Source organism: Cryptotermes secundus, unplaced genomic scaffold (assembly GCF_002891405.2).
Source record: "Cryptotermes secundus unplaced genomic scaffold, Csec_1.0 scaffold318, whole genome shotgun sequence".
NCBI classification, from domain to species: domain Eukaryota; kingdom Metazoa; phylum Arthropoda; class Insecta; order Blattodea; family Kalotermitidae; genus Cryptotermes; species Cryptotermes secundus.
Window position 1 is genome coordinate 1,965,274 of NW_019730108.1, and position 17,180 is coordinate 1,982,453.

At 44.5% G+C, this 17,180-nt stretch overlaps 1 protein-coding gene across 3 annotated transcripts in view; it reads left to right on the forward strand.

Moving 5' to 3' along the window:
- LOC111866120 (ras-GEF domain-containing family member 1B) overlaps positions 1-17,180 on the forward strand; it is a 576,878-nt gene that overhangs the window by 110,183 nt on the left and 449,515 nt on the right. For 2 of the 3 annotated variants that reach the window (XM_023854750.2, XM_023854748.2), the window contains one exon: positions 945-995. In XM_023854750.2, coding sequence (XP_023710518.1) covers positions 945-995 — 51 coding nt within the window. Of the gene's footprint in view, positions 1-944; positions 996-8,801; positions 9,362-17,180 lie in introns of those variants that run through there. The other variant, XM_023854749.1, reaches the window with a different exon arrangement.

Genomic DNA, 17,180 nt, shown 5'->3' on the forward strand with positions numbered 1-17,180 from the left:
TGGAGGTCCATAGGGTTGTGAGACGTCGAGGTTCCCACAGTTTCTAGACAATCGGCTCACAGATGGCCGTAAGTTTGTCAGCCTTACGCGCCGGCCGCCCTTTACCCCCCTCCGCCGACGAGAGATTCCTGGTGCTCATTTCTGTTACGAGGCTGAGTCGACCCCAGGGCCATAGTGCGGCTGGAAGGATTAGGTAAATTGAAAAAATCCAATGACCTCATCGGGATTTGAACCCGCGAGCTTCCGGTTTGTAACATATTGTCTCAACTAACTACGCTAAATTGCTGTCTTATGGAATTTGACGCCGTGTAGTCTGGTAGATGTTTTCCGAATGTTTGGAGGAACGTGCTGCTTCCTTCTTCAGGTTAAAGAGCTCTTTCTTCGATACATCGATAAAAGTCTACTAGACTACACGGCGTCACATCCCCAGACGGCCGTAATACTCGTAGTCGCCGCTGTGAACACGTCAGACACAATGAGTTCATCCTGTAATGGCGAGGCTACCGCAGTAACGTCCACAGATTTGGAAGCCTTCGAAAGGCAGGTTCCTCCGAAACGTCGGTGCCTTCCATATCCACAAAGACATTAATCTTTCTTTTCTTCCGTGTAAGAACCTCAGTCCCACATATCTGTGTATGTCCGTGAGGCTTATGAGATCTCCTTGCTCGCTGTCTGTGTATCTTTCGTAATTTTTGTTAGGATGGTTATGAGATCAGCTTGCTCTTTTTCTGTCTGTGTGCTCCCCTCCATTTTTTTTTGTTTTATATGCGGTCCGTGTCGTATCTAGGAAAAGTAGACAATTAGTTCTTTCTAGAACCTCCTGTTATTTTGTATGCCAGTTTCTTAGATGTAGCCCTCAGCAGTTCCGTATTTACTGGACAATACGCTCGAACTTGCAAGTAAATTGAAACTTAAGAGTGATTTTGTTTTCAATTTTGTTTCAGAGCAACAGAAGTCAACCAGCCATCGGACTCAAACAGACGCCGAAGGCGAGGGTAAGTACAGATCACAACTTAAGTAACCTGGGTTCATTTCCTCTCTGTTTACAGCTCTTCATATTTGATTCTCCTGCGTAAAGAGAATGGCATTTGGCGACAGTCCATCCAGCAATCGGCCTTGACAAATTCTGAGCATGTCGGAACCGCAGAAGGGCTACCCTTCCCAAGATCAGACAACACTGGATTTTGCCTCGAACTATGGACATTGCTTTGTGTGTAAGGCATTCGTAGTCCGCGTGTTTTGCCCATGTACGTACTTCTTAACACCTGCTCACCGTTTCACATTCAGCGTTACGGACTTCCATGGTAGTTCAGTTGCTTCCTGCCTCGGTGTGTTTCCAAGGAGACGTTGACAACATCCGTCTATTTCCTCGATCATTCGTATAAGTGAAACAGGCAAAGCTATCCCTGTAACACGCCGTGGAAGCCCATATGGTTGTGAGACGTCGAGGCTCCCACATTTTCTATAGACAGTCGGCTCACAGATGGTGGTGAGGATGTCAGCCTACCCGCCGGCCGCCCTTTACCCCCAGGAAGATTCGTAGTACTCATTTGTGTTAGAGGCTGAGTCGACCCCAGGGCCATATCGCGGCTGGAAGGATTAGGTAAATTGAAAAATCCAGTGACCTCATCGGGAATCTATCCCGAGACCTACCGACTTGTAGCATAGTGCCTCAACCGACTACGCTACCGCGTGCCCCGAAGTCTGTCTCTACACTTGTAATAACTAGAGCACAATTGAATAGATTTCACTGAAATTCGGTATTGAAGAGTTTCATTAAAATTTCTAGGTAAATTAAAGTTTTGGCTAAAATCGTTGAATAATGAGACCTACTGTCATTTCTCAGGCGTAAAGTTAGCCGGCACGTGCTTGTCGGAGCGTGGCTCAGGGCACTGTCCAACGGCGCGATCTGCTGGACACGGCAGAGAGCAATAGCTTGAACAGCTGAGCAGTCTAGTCACCGTTAGTGTCATTAAAGAAACAAATAGCATAATGGCATTTGTGTCGTATTCGTGTGAGCTGGCAGACGTTTTCCTGCAATTCTGCGAAACAGCACTGTTAAATAAGCCCCTGAGCTGAGTAATGGTCCTTATGACCCCCTCCGTAAGGGCGATTTGAAGAGGAGACCACCAGAAGAGTCGGAGGGGGCACGTTGTCATGGTTACATGCTGTATAAACAACGCAATGCTTTCTGAGTCTGTTTCTCTGGTTCTGTGCATGTGACTAACAGGGAGGGAGAGAGGGGGATCCTGCAAGGACTCCATTTTCCTTCCGTTTGTCATTCTTAAAGACGAGACGGATGGAGATACCCGTAGATGTAGACATGCATAATGTAGAGTTTATGGGCTGTAGGCACGCAGTGGAAGAAGGGATTATATACCAGAATTCTGCTTACTTGCTTCGCCCAGTCCGAATGCCGACTAAGATACGGGATGGACGACCGAAGAACCGTCATTATTTCATGATTACTTCAGTCCAAATCCTGTTGCAATTAATCGTGCGTCAGTGATCTACCGTTCAACGCTACGTAGTCTGAGATATAGACGGTACATTGATATTGTAATGTGTATATCCATTGCTAGGCAACGGTTCGCTAAACGCATTCCCGCAACACAAGTGAACGCAACAATAGGACTTCTACTGCTAGACAACGGCGCGTTAAACATGCCTTCGCAACTGTAGACGAAGCGATGTTTTCTATGTGGTCCGCGCCGCGAATCCACACTTGACATGGGTACTCCAGAATTGTGTGAATGTATAACTATCAGTAAATCCAATTATCATGCAATCCAGAACCCATTATTATTCGTCACGGAACCCCAGACACGTGGTGATATGTAAATAACTGTATCGCAAAATGGGATGATTCTGCAGTGATATGTGCGCTTCAATAAACGTCCAGTTTTCCATGCAGTTTTCTTATATCCCTGGCGGAAAAATGTTTAGAGAACTTTTGTCTGACGTGTTGCCACTGAAAACAGAAGAAGTATCCCCTTGTCAGTTGTTCGCAATAAATTTATATAATCTTAGCGATGCTATCTACTTAGGCAGGATCTGTAGCGTTTACAGAGCTCAGTTATGTGTATAAGCAACACTCCATGCGCGCCTGTGTGGAGGGCTGCAGCAGACGTACACGTATGCATGAATAATGAAGAGGGTGCAAGGGGCTCACGAACATTACCCTTTGCTTCTGTGTGCCACTGTTCAGAGTCGTTCGCTGGCTAAACTGTCATGCGTACGAGGCAGTAGCACTAGTTTACTCTAATTGCTGTGATGCCTGTGTTTACATCATCGGTTAACTGCAGGGTGTTTCAGAAACCTGAACTCAGTTCATTATATATGCATATAAGCTAGACCTTGAAAGGTAAAGCTATCCGTGTAACAGGCCGTGAAGCCCATATGGTTGTGAGACGTCGAGGCTTCCACATTTTCTAGACAATCGGCTCACAGATGGCGGTGAGGTTGTCAGTCATACCCGTCGGCCGCCGTTTATTCCCAGGAAGATTCCTGGTACTCATTTCCCTTAGAGGCTGAGTCAACCTCAGTACCATAGTGCGGCTGGAAGGATTAGATAAACCGAAAAATCCAGTAACGTCATCGGGACTCGAACCCGCGACCTTCCGGCTTGTAGCTTGCTGCCTCAACCAACTACGCTACCGCGTGCCCCCAAGTTCCACCGAGAGAGTTCGCTAGCAGCTAGCATGCTCCTAAAATCTCGTTGCTATGGAGATGAAGCCTGCTTCCAGCAACATTGGAATATGTGTTACACGACAGATATTTCGAACACGTGACCCGATTGTCAGATCCATGGGCCGGTAAAACAGCCGTGACTACCAACACAGCATACAAAATTGCGAATAAATATTCCTAACTTGCATTTATTTGCGCAATGGATCAAATATAAGGAGTCGGCAGAACTCCGCGCTGGATGGCCTGGGTTCTGTTCCCGGCAGCGCCAAGATTTCTCTTCTTCGCAGCGCACACCCAGCCTCCTATGCAATGGGTATCTGGGGCTATTTCTCCGAAGACAAAGCGGCTGGGGCGTAAAGCTGACCACTCACCACCATAGTGCTGAGGTCAGGAGTGGTGGAGCTATACTTCCATTCCCCCACACGTGTTCATGGCGTGGTGCTTAATTAGTTAAGTTTATCTATAACTTATTGTACCAAATATATGACGTTATACAAAGTTATTCTGAAATGACCTAAACAGATTTATGTCTGTGACTGATTGGTTTAAGTGCCTAGTCAGCCGATCAGCGCGGTCTGAGGCATGAACTGTCTTCGTCCAGTCAAACACCGGGATCGTGGGTAGAGTTCTTGCGACGGGCTGATCCCTCGTCCAAGGAGTCCTGCCAACTGTGTCTGGATTAAGAAACTGAAAAAGCAGCCAAGGTCCACAAGGGCTGTAACATAGATACTGCTCAGTCAATTCTAGCCCTCTGTTCTATTACAGATCCCCTAAATGTGGCGAAACAAAGAGGATGATTGGCAGTGCTATTAGCATAAAAATAAGGAAGACCCTAACTCCAGGATTTAGAGTTCTTCTTGAGAAACTGACAGTCGCTCATCTGTCAAGGTATTCAAGAGTCCACTACTTTCTCCCTATCATAAGACAGCTGTATCCATCCACCCACCCTGTTTCTTCCGTTGAATTTTCAACGGACTACAGGGCGTTCCGAGATGAAACACGCGGACGGACAGATGGACGAAAGTGCTTTGTTTTCCCCATCTCAGTGAAATCTTGTGCGTGCAGTCTTGAAAGCAGAGTAAAGTATTTATAATACAGAAAAGTGTAGTCCTAGCACGTGAGCTGCTCTTGCGCTGAGGTCTGGCGGGTTGTTCACTGGTGTAAGCGGGTAGTGTCGAGGTCAGGACAGGCAGGTGTGTCCTCCCTCACGTGACAACCCCTAACCCGTTCTCTTCTTCGATGTCTGCCCTCGTGAGATGTTGTCCCTGGGAGATCCACACACGGCACCATCGCACAACACTTGTGCTCCGAAGGTACAGAGTCGAATCTCGACTAGGTCATCGGCTCTTTTAACTGATAACTTTCGTGTTATCGTCGGTATCTTCATTTCTATTCGTCCAGTCTCCCAGGGTGCTGCAATCCATGTGGGATTTGTTTGTAACGCGTCGTTAAACAACTTAAACATCAGTTGAAGAATGCCTTGTAGATCTTGTGTGAACCGGCGCTTCGGAGGAACGTATCGCCTCCATCTTCAGGGTAGAAAAATCTGCGAGTTAGGGACCAGTGTGAACAGATGGCTGCAGACTGAGCCACTAGTCAAAAACACCCAGGTATATAAGAACAAACTCAGATGTGTACACCATCTTACATTCTACATGCTACAACTTCAGATCTCTCCTCGAAGTTTCGGTTGATCATTCCTTGGCCTTTTTAAAGCCGCTTCTGGAACTTCATTTGTTATGTAAGGTAAAAAAAGTAAAGCTATCCCTGTAACAGGCCGTGGAGGCCCACAGGGTTGTGATACGCCGAGACTTCCACATTTTATCTAGACAATCGGTTCACAGATGGCGGTGAGTTTGTCAGCCTTACGCGCCGGCTGCCCTTTACCCCCAGGAAGATTCCTGGTACTCATTTCTGTTAGAGGCTGAGTCGACCCCAGGGCCATAGTGCGGCTAGAAAGATCAGGTCAATTGAAAGTCCAGTGACCTAATCGGGACTCGAACCCGCGACCGTTCAGCTTAACATAGTGCTTCAACCAACTACACTACCGCGTGCCCCCAGTTGTTACGTAGTGTTGTGTACTGTAGGGTGACTGCGAATGATGAACTGAGAACCATTTTTACAAGAAATATGTTTACAACACAAACCCATCTCCTGGATATGGTGACAGTAAAGTTGTCCTCGTGTTTAAGTAAGCACTGCGCCACTAATTAATGCAGAGGGAACTGACGTATGGTTTCGCGTCTGCGGGGATAGCTTCAAACTACGCATTCATCTCCATCTAGTGCCGAGGTAAATAATAGTGGAGCTATACCTCCACTCCCCCTTATTTCATCACGGCCTGGTACTTAATGAAGCCCAAGGGTAACCTTAGTCTGTACTTAGAACTGGCTGCACACATCTTCAAAGATTCAATACTTTGCCAAATTTTTAATTTTGAACATATAAGTAAAACTACCGTGGGAATTTCCTCCGGATGTAAAGCGGCAGGAGCGTGAAGCTGACCACTCATTTTCAAACTACTGCCGAAGTAACGAATATGTGAATCTGTACATCAACTTTCCTGTACGTCTTCATGTCGTAGTGCTTAATTAGCTAAGCACAGCGACAACTTTACTTTTTACATATGAAAAGACGATAATCTATAGGTAATGTACAGCTTGTGGTCTATAGCGATACGAAATGGCCCACCATTTATTTCTTCTGTAACTGATGACGAAATATAAAATTCACGGTAACGGAACGTCATTTTATTACATTTTACTCACAAATTACATCGACATCAGACGAATTCTTAACGTAAATCTGTCAGCACACCGACTTTTCACGTTTCTATTGCATATAACCCTGCTTCACTCCCTCTGCAGAAAGTCGCGCGGCTGTCACGTTGGTAATATTGCTGTGGTGGCGGAGGTGGTGGGGGCGGGGGCTAAGCTTAAACAACGAACCTTACACCACAGTAGCAAAGTGGGGAATGCCTGTACGTGGATGCAGTTAAATCGGTCAGTTGGCTGGAAAGACTTAGGAAGTGGGGCACTTATGAACACACGCAAAACATGGAATTCCAACGCACTGAAGCTCGAAGGGACAATGGAAATTGCATGCAGAGCAGCTCCAGTTGTCACTGCAAGTACCTTGAAGCATCATTAATGCGAGGCACGAATATTTTCCCACTAATATTTAAGAATTCAGTTCGTACCTCACAGAAAACACGATCAGCCTCTATTGTAAAGAGCATTTTTAATATTGTTGAGGAAAATAATCCTTCTTTATCTTAGAGTCATATGAAGCGCACACAGTGTGGGTGCAATGCAGAGTTTCGTAATGTTAAAATAGGTGTTACATATATTAACCACTGTGCTTGATAGGTTTTCAAGTAGTTTCAGATGCATAAGTGCGTTACCCGCACTGTATGAGGAATGCCACTAATAATGAAAATAATGCAGCAAATAAATCTAGAATTTTACGAAGTGACAAAAGTACCTGTGATGACTTTTGGCCTTGAAATCCGGCCAGTCATTCGGTCGAGAGAAAGAGAAATCGGCTCAGGAGAGAAGTCCCTGTGACTAAGGAAAGTAAGAAATATGGAAGCAGTCCAATATGTGGAGTGTGCATGAGGAAACAGAAATATAAAAGAGGAATTGTAGGATTTGAGGTTCTCACAGCCGTGGTTAAGCCACCTACCTTCACGCTGGTATCTTGCTCGGGTTATTCGACCCTGAAGATGTCGGCGGTATGTTCTCCCGAAACGTCAATTGACATTCAGCGGACTGCACGGCGATATATCTCAGAAGATAGAACTCTTCAAAAGAAGAACTGGTATGAATATATTTTTAGAGTGGCTGAAAATGGCCTCTCTGGAATATTACAAACCAGAAGAACACAGAGGTACAGGGAGACCAAACACAAGGTGTGAAAATGAATTTAGTTAAAGACGGAAAAAGCCAAGGCCCCTAAACTCGCCGTCATAATCATCGTCTTCGTGGATTAGGCGATGTTTGGTCTACTCGTTCCTGGAGAGTATGTTAGTCACTCCAGCGCCTTTTGTTTCGTCATCCAATTGGGTTTAATGTTAAAATTATCTTTGGAATTCGTCTGCCTTCCGCTTCTAGAACGTGATATGATATAGCGTTTAGGACAATCTAAAGTATTCAGTTCTTCCAAAATTTTTGTATTTTTTTGTGTTTCTTCATTGTACAGCCAGAGATATACCCTTAAAAAATTTGTATCTACATTTTACATTTTTTTTGTAGTCCGAATTTTGGATCCATATGTAAGTACAGATACCGCCATGGGATCTTGTATTGTGTCCCAACCTTAGACACATATAAAAAGAGTAAAGCCACATATAATATTATTGCATGTAAGAATAATGGAGTAGATCACAGTGGCCGCGCGATCTAAGGCCCTCTGTGAGACCACGGCCCGGTAAATTCTCTTTTCATAAGACGAGGATCCGGTACTGCCCGACGGTTGAGAAACACTGGTCTAAGGCACGAAATGACTTCGAACTCTCGAACACTGGGATAGTGGGTTCAAGCCCCACTCGAGACATGTCTGTCTGCATTTATTCTGTGTATGTGTTGTCCTGTGTGTAGGTAGCGGCCTTGCGACAGTGCTGATCTCCCTCCCGATGAGTCCTACCGACTGTGAATTCCAGATTAATTCTGTTGGGGAAACGGGCCATAGGGGCTAATCCGTCAAGGTAGAAGAAGAAGAATAAGAAGAAGAGCTTAATCAACACACCCGTTTTAGTCCTGCAAATAGACCTATAGTTCCAAATTAATATCGTCAAATTTCCCGCTGTAGAGAAATTATCTCGTGTACCTTCGGCGAGGCTATGTGATATACAGTAGGACTAACATTACGAGAACTCATGTTTGGACATAGCAGAAGTTTAGTATGTAGTCTGTATACTACAGGTGCCATGCTAATGAGAGTATATAAATGGAATTTGTATGCAGATATTTAGATCTCGACGTTAAAGAAATTATAGTTGTGGTCATGGGTATACCTATCAACTTGCGTCATGTTGGTGGAATTCATGCGTCAGATGTTGGCAGCACTGAGTCAAGGCAGTCTGCAAAGTGGAGCGTGCAGTTGCTCCGAGAGCGAGTCGTGTGGTAGTTGGATATTCGTGGTGCTAGTGTTCTGAGTTCCAACTCTCGTCTCGAACCGTACTTTATCGCACAAAATCAATAACATTCGCCCTAATTCCTCCGCCTTTACGAAGGAAAAGGTTACAGGGTTGTAAGCATTCTCGAAAACCGCGTCACCGGCATCTGTTAATCTAACAACCAACTGTATCGCTTGTCACATGGACGAAGCTCCGAGTCACAGACACCATCTTGTCAGTAATGCCGCGAAACTACTTCGAGAATTGAAATGTAGTCAAAATATAAGTTGTGTTTATATTGTCTGGCATTCCATGAAAGTGACAGCTGATGTGAAGAAGTTGTGTTAAATGTGTTAGTGTTCGTGTGTTATTATTACTATCATGTGTCAGTGCTTAATTTTTTGAATCGGTGGTGATTTGTGCTGAGAAGGGCTACTAGTTTCTGATTGATTATTTTTTGCGAATGTTTTGTTTCTGACCTAAACACAAGAACATGGCGACCGGTCTGATTGCTATTAGTGGAATGCTGTGAAGGTCATCAGGCACGTTTGCAAGGTACAAAATATTTTCCATTACTGCTGAAATAAAGTTTTGAAAGTGTTCTGTTAATAAAACGTAGTGTCACTGTTCACACTGCCACAAATCAGTGGAGGTTAAATTGGGCAAGTGTCGCCTCTTTATCAGAAAGAATTAAACATGTCGTTTGTTTTGTAATTATTTTATTACGGATTAAAAACGTGAAGATAACGAGATGCTTATCATATGTATTATTTGCGTATTGCTAGCAGTTACCGCTAGTGCCATGCTGAAGCATGCTCATTCATTTTTCCAGTGCATGAATGGAGCAAGTAATATGTATGCTTACTAGCCTTGCCCTTAGTTTATTGGATCCAACCAGTACTTGGCCGTTATTACGTAAACGTCACTTACTGTAGATACGGGATGTGATAGGTCACTTCATTAATTAAAGTGATTGACAGTAGAAAATTGATAAATGTTTATTAAACCTTATTGACGTTATTTTAAGTGGAAGTAACCAGTTAATTTGCGTGATTTCCGGTTCCCACAGCAGTGAGTTTGGAGAATAGTACTGTTATGTTCTGAGGTGTGACGTCGTGCAGTCCGGTACAAGTGTTTCGAATGAACATAATGCCTCCATGTTCAGGATCGAAATATGAGTTTCAGCCTACTTCTCTCCGGTTGCTTGCTTAGTTTACCGTTGAATCCGGAGATGGTGGCTGTACGTTTCTCCGAAACGTCGGTGAACCACCTGACTACACGTCGTCACATATTTGAGCTGTAAATGTATTTTAATCGTTTGTGAATTGTATGTCAGTAGCGTAACCAAGCAGTCATGTCTCCTACTGGGCAGACACCAGTGACCACGTAGCTTGAGGTGCAGTTTAACAGTGTAATTACTTGACAGTGTGAAAAAAAAGAAGGAACTGAGAAACGGATGTCGTTTTATTTATTTGGCTCTGTCGCACTGGAACAGGATGAGAAATGTAAAAATTGTAGTATAGAATGTTCGGTTTGTTTTGATTCAGTGAATAGACCGAACCACAGTATTCAACTTTGCGTATGCTACTGTTAGGAACTTTCTATCTTAAATCATGAAAACTCGGGCTGTATTGATATGTATCTCTTATTATCACCACTATAAATCTCGTGAGCGTGACATGGCGTCACATGTCGAACTCTGGGCCTCACAGTTCCAAGTTTCCAATTTCTACTGGGCAAGATTTCGGTTAACCGTAAAGCAATATCCGTTTCAGAATTCGTAATACCATTCTCACGTGATAATATAACATTTGCTTTAGTGTCTAAGCACTGTGAACGGTGACACTTCTGAACTGAGGGGATCATACAGGGACTGATATTTCGATAGCCTTTCATCTCCTGAAGGATACTCTGATAGGCCCGCCACATATGAAAGATATTTCGATAACTTTGCTCCATCTGGAGAATATTTTGACATGCCTCCCCAAACCGAATGATATTTGATATCTCTGCACCACTTGGGGGATATTTTGGTAGCTTTCCACCACCTGGAGGATATTTTGATACCTTTGTACCACCTCTAGGATATTTTGATAGGCATGCCAAACCTGAAGGGTATTTTGATAATTTTGCACCACCCGAAGGATATTTTGATAGGTCTGCCCCACCTGAAAGATTTTCATAGCTTTGTACCACCTTGAGGATATTTTTATAGCTTTGTACCACCCGAAGGATATTATGTAACACGAATGACCAGTCTGTCAGATCCATTAGCTAGAAAATTATGTTTTGAAGGCAGGGGTGCGCTGACTACAGATAGTTAAGTGACGGATTGTAATTCAGTTCCGTCGTGTAGATGGCAGCTAGAACGTATGGCGAAACCGCATGTTCATTAAGAGAGATGTTCAAAAATCTTGGGGTGACCGGAATGAGGGAGTAAGATGTTTGAATGTGCTACAGAGGGCCGGATGGCCAATGCCTGGGCCATTCTTGTATATACATCACTTTTTTCAAATAAAAAACTGCATGTTCATTAGTTCAGACTTGGTAATCAGGCGACAGGGAAGCACGTAACGTTGCGGTAGACATAACTGGTGATTGGGCTTGGGTCAGAGGCAGTTCGCATGAACATTGTATAATCTCCTCTAAAAGAATTTACGGCAAAAACGTCTTTATCAAGAAGTGGAAACCTCTTAAAGTTTATCACGTATCACGGACTGATAAGTGCTATTTGTACTCTGAGGGTAAATATTCAAAGATATCATCAGTCAGTGTGAAATTTCTCAGCAAACAATGCGTGTGTGTAGCCACTTGCTAGAAATTGACTAAGAAGACATGTTTACAGTTTCTTTCATATTTCCGCCCCGGGGCATAATTTTTGGATGTGACCCCAAGGTGGTAGAGGTAGGATGGGGGGATATGGACTGGATCGATCTGGTTCAGGATAGGGACCAGTGGAAGGCTCTTGTGAACACGGTAATGAACCTTCGGGTTCCATAAAATGTTGTGAAGTTCTCGAGTAGCTGCACAACTGGCGGCTTCTCAAGAAGGGCTCACCTCCATGAAGTTACTTTAGTTAGTTTCGGCCTCTGGGGAGTTTGTAAGTGGTATTAATGGGCCGCGCCATAGCTCAAGCGGTTAGTCGCTGGCTTCCCACAGCGGCGGCCCGGGTTCGATCCCGGGTCTGGTCAAGTGGGATTTGTGGTGGACAAAGTGGCGCTGGGGCAGGTTTCCCCTGCCAATCTTCATTCCACCAATTGCTCCACAATCACCCTCACCTATCATCTGGGGCTGGTACAATAGGCCAGAAGTGGCAACAGTACAAGGGACTCAGTCCCACCCCACTAGCAATACAAAAAATGGTATTAATGGAGGGAGGTTGACTGCATACTTGAAAGTGAGTGGAGGCCAAACTAAATTTTGAAGATTTCTGTCAGAGTAGAGGATGCAGGAAGTATGAGTAGGTACTCCGAAACGTTGGTAACGTTGTGCCAAACTGCACGGCGTCACACACCAGACGACGGTATCCGTCACAGTCACTGTGGTGGGAAACGCAGATGCTATGTTGCAGCTCTTGAGTGATAGGAATAAATCAATTTGAATTCTTTTAAGATTTTTTTTTTTTACATTTTATCGTTAAATTCAGTTCCCGCGCACAAGTTGTAGAAATGTTAGCCAGCTTTCTGAATCTTCACTAACGAAAGAAACGATATATCCCAAGTTTAAATCACTGAGGGGCACCTTTGTACCTCATGGTGCAGTAAGAGATTATTTTTCCCCCAATATACGAATGGAAATATCTGCTCCGTAATGGTCATGTCTGAGAAACAAGCAACCAGTTATTTAAATTAAAATTTTACAAAACTCATTGCGATGTTGTTCGCAAGTGAAGTGGAAATGTCACTTATATCATAGGAATGAGCATTTCTTGGAGCAGAGTGGTCGTTATGACCGTTTGTTATTTTCTCGGTCCCGTATGATCCTCTCAGTTTAATTTTGCAACAAAAGTATGCGAGTTACAAGACGTCACAGTGTTTCTGGGCTTGTAGTCCATATGATTGTCGTCGAATCAAATATCAAGGATACCTAAAAGTTAAAAGTAGTATTTTAAAAAAATATTTTTATTTTAGTAGATTCATGTAAATCCTAATTCTGAAATAAGTAAACAGTTTATGAAGAATTGTCTTCTTATTTTGCTTTTGTTGTGTTTTGTTCCATTTTATCTAGCGTAAGGTGTAGCTTGTATTCTGTTGGGTATAACTTTTGGAGCGAAAACCATGGTGTCTTCATCAAAAGGAAACTTTGTTTACGAAGGAAACGCAACAATTAATAACGAAAGTGATACGATTACGTATTGTTAACATGTTTACCTTATTTTCAGCGATGGTTTCATTATATCTGCTGCCTCAGATTACAACCTCAACTCTTGTTTTGCGTTTTGTGATGTGGCAACCGTGAGACGCGATGTGAAACTAAAATGTCACACTTCTTAACTGCATACTGCGTTCTTGCTTGTAACTTACAAATGTGGAATTATTGTTCACCGTTGGAATTTAATGGCGACTGCGTCCTGTTAGAGTCACTTTACGACTGGCGATTTAGCGCCAATCAGTTCGTCTTGGCGACAACACCCTTGAGACTCAAGACCAGTATCTGCGTCATTGTCAGTGATGTACCCCGTTACGTCATCAGTACAGAGAGACTATACATTGCCGGTGTCCGTACCCCGGTGGGGCATTCAGACCGCTCTCCCGTACCCGCGGTTGTAGGGCGTTTGGACTTCAGTTTTAATCGAACTCTGAACATGGGTCGTGCTGAGTATCATCCCCGTTTCTGTAAACATCTCAGAAGCTCTACAGGTCTGTTGCATTATTCATTATTCTCGCCCTTTATGTATTCAATTTCATCACTTATTCGTAAGGTCTATTCTCAGGTTGCTATGGTAACGAACTCCAGGATTCAAAGAATTCTCGTTTCAGTCGTAACGTCTGCAGTTGAAGGATCCTTCTGTCTCTTTGAGCGTCCACTTTGAAGATTTCTCCGTCTTTTTTTTTTCTCCCGTACCTCTCGAGTATTTTGTGAGTCTTTGATATATTACAATTTACAATTAACTGATCTCCGAATTTCTTTCTTGTGTTTGACGTTTTTCAGTTTATNATTTGAAGATTTCTCCGTCGTTTTTTTTTTCTCCCGTACCTCTCGAGTATTTTGTGGGTCTTTGATATATTACAATTTACAATTGACTGATCTCCGAATTTCTTTCTTGTGTTTGACGTTTTTCAGTTTATAAATTGCCTGTGAAGTAAAAAAGGTAAAGCTGTGTAGTGATTGGCTACGGGCTGGACGACCGAAGAGTCGGGAGTTCGAGTCCTTGTAGGGTCAAGAATTTTCTCTTCTCCACCTAGTTCAGACCAGCTCTGAGGTCCACCCAGCCTCCTATCCAATGAGTACCGGGGGTAAAGCAGCAGGGGCGTGAAGCTGACCACTCACCTCCAACTAGTGCCGAAGTCAAGAAAATGTGGATCTCTGCATTCACTCCCCCATACGCCTTCATGGCGTAGTGCATAATTAGTTAAGCACAGGGACAACTTTACACTCTAAGTACCATACTGGTGTAACTGTGCCCAGAAACATAGGCGGAGACCTGCCCAGGACTCGAACTGTGCCAGCTTTATCCGCGAAACGCTTGCTGTAACACTGTATTTGCTAACGCATTGAGTTAGGTTATCACAGCGGCGACTCTCAGCATTACTGTCTTCTAGGGTGTGACGTCGTGTAGTCTGGTATATCGTTACGGGCTTTTAGAGGAAGGTGCTTCCTCCTTCTTCAGGGTAGAAGAGTAAGCCTTGGCGCTACTGGTTGCATATTCTCCCTCAACCTGCTGTTTCGGGTCATTGTCAGCCATAATTTCTCAGATTATGGGAAACGGCCCTTTAAAGGGCCAGCACTTCATGCATTCTACATGCTACGTGTTCGGTAAGAGCACCGCTCCTTCCGCCTTTTTCACCTTCGGCCAACTTTTCTACCCTGAAGGTGGTGGCAGAATATTCTTCCGACACGTCGGAAACCCCTGGTTACAGTGCATTATGTCCCGAAGATAGTAATCTTTGTGAAGTAGGAGAGTGATAGTGACAGATGTTTTGGCTGACCAGACAACGGCGAAATCCTTTTGTCGAGTGGTTTATCTCAGGGTTGCCCAGTGCGCCGACGGTTAGGTACGTTAGATGCCGCGGGGCCCCTCAGTGGTCTGAAATTGGACAGCCCTGGTTTGTACGTGACGATAAGTGGAACGACATGAAGCCTGTATACAAGGAGCGCGTCTAAACACATTAATTCGCGCCCTTCCTTGTAGATGAGGTTTTGCTGTTTTTTTCTTGATATTGTACTGCGTCTGCGCAAAAGAGAAAGTGGCGTGGCCGACCTGGAACTTGGCCGGTTACAGCGATCCGGTCCTCTCGTCTGATATTCGACGCTTTCATTTGGAAAGTAATCGCGGACGTTGAAAGAAAGCGACCAACGCAGTGCGACCAAGTGACGTAAGAGAAAGTGAACACGGCAAAAAAATTCGTGATTTATTTTGTATTGTATCTCGACCGCACACTCCGGACCTTCAGACCGATGTACGTTTTTTTTTTAATTCGCTTAGGGTGGATGGAGTCCAATTGGGTCCAGTCGTCACGGCGGCCACTGATTGGCCTATTGTAGCTTGCCCCGGTTGATTATGATGATGCAGAATTTGGTGGAATGAAGATTGGCAGGGGAAACCGAGGTGCTCGGAGAAGACCCGCCCCAGCGCCACTTTGTCCACCACAAATCTAACTTGACCAGACCCGGGATCGAACCCGGGCTGCCACGGTGGGATGCCAGCGACTAACCGCTTGAGCTATGGCGCGGCCTATATACATGTTACTATACTCCGCCTGCTACCCGAACACTGCCGCGTCATCGTCAGTTAGTGACACCTTTACGTCATCGTTAGAAGTTTTCGTTCATTCAGTCATTCATTAGTGGCTCTACAGCCCTTTGTTGGGCCCTGGCCTCTTCAGTTCCGTAATCTTTTTTACACAGAGGGTAGGACTTCTTGGACGGGGGATCGGCCTGTCGCAAGGCCGCTACCTACACACAGCACAACACAAACACAGAATAAACGCACACACAGGCATCCATGCCTTGAGTGGGATTCGAACCCACGATACCAGCGTTGGAGCGAGTGAAGATGGTTCATGCCTTAGACCGCGTGGCCACCGTGATCGGCCGTTAGAAGTTCACTAGATTCAATGTTCAACATATTTCCTGTATTCTTAGGCCGGCGGGAAATTAAAGCATTTTCTTCCGTAAGGTTGCCTACACGAGGAGTGACGTATCCTGGTGCGCAGAGCAGATGCGCATTAAATAACACTTCCCTCACTGCCTAAGCGTCGAATGGTCGGATGATTAATGAATTGAAGAGGATTGGAAAGGAAGCTGTCGTGGTGTGATCTACGTATTCTCTCGGTTTGGTGTACCGGTAAGGCTCAGGATTTGTATTCGGAGGTTCTCGTTTCGAATCTCCATCGGGAGATCAGCCGTTGTGACTGAGGTTTTTCCTGGTTTTCCTAGACCCTCCAGGCCCGACTCGTACCTCGGTTACTCCATGGCATTTTCCTTCCAAATTCTTTCCAGTTTATCATTCATCTGTCATCTTTCGATCCTCTATATATATAGTCTCGTTAAATAACGTCAAATACACGGCGTCCCATCCTGGAAGACTGTGACCTTACATGAAAAAGTTGTCGGATCGTCGTGTGAGACAACCGTTTGAAAAGTTTGTTCTATGAATAAGCTTCTTTATTTGGAAACCCCTTGTAGGTGTAGGGTGTATATTATTTATAGGGTCCCGTTACGTCATCATATTCACTCTCTGCGTGCGTCCTATTATGAAGGTGACGTCATACGGAAATGTGTCACTATAACTCGTTAAACATGCGGACAGAACAGAATATGCATTTTACTTAGAAAAATGATCTGCTGACATGCAGATTAATTCTCCAAATGTCAGCCCAGCACTTGATGTATTCTTAGCAGGGGCTCATAAACACAAACATACGCACATAAACTGGATCGTATCTGTCTCACGTACTTTTCCTCGGTCAGACAGACATCTGCTCTGAGCTCGGCAGGATATGAAGAGAGCTGTCTGCTGAGATGTGATGCCGTGTAGTCTGGTAGCTTACCGATGTTAGGAAGGAGCGTGCTGCCTTCATATTCAGTCGAAGCAAGTAAAAAAGGTGAAGCTATCCCTATAACAGGCCGTGGAGGCCCACAGGGTTGTGAGATGTCGAGGCTCTCACATTTTGTAGGCAGTGGGCTCACAGATGGCAGTGAAGTTGTCAGC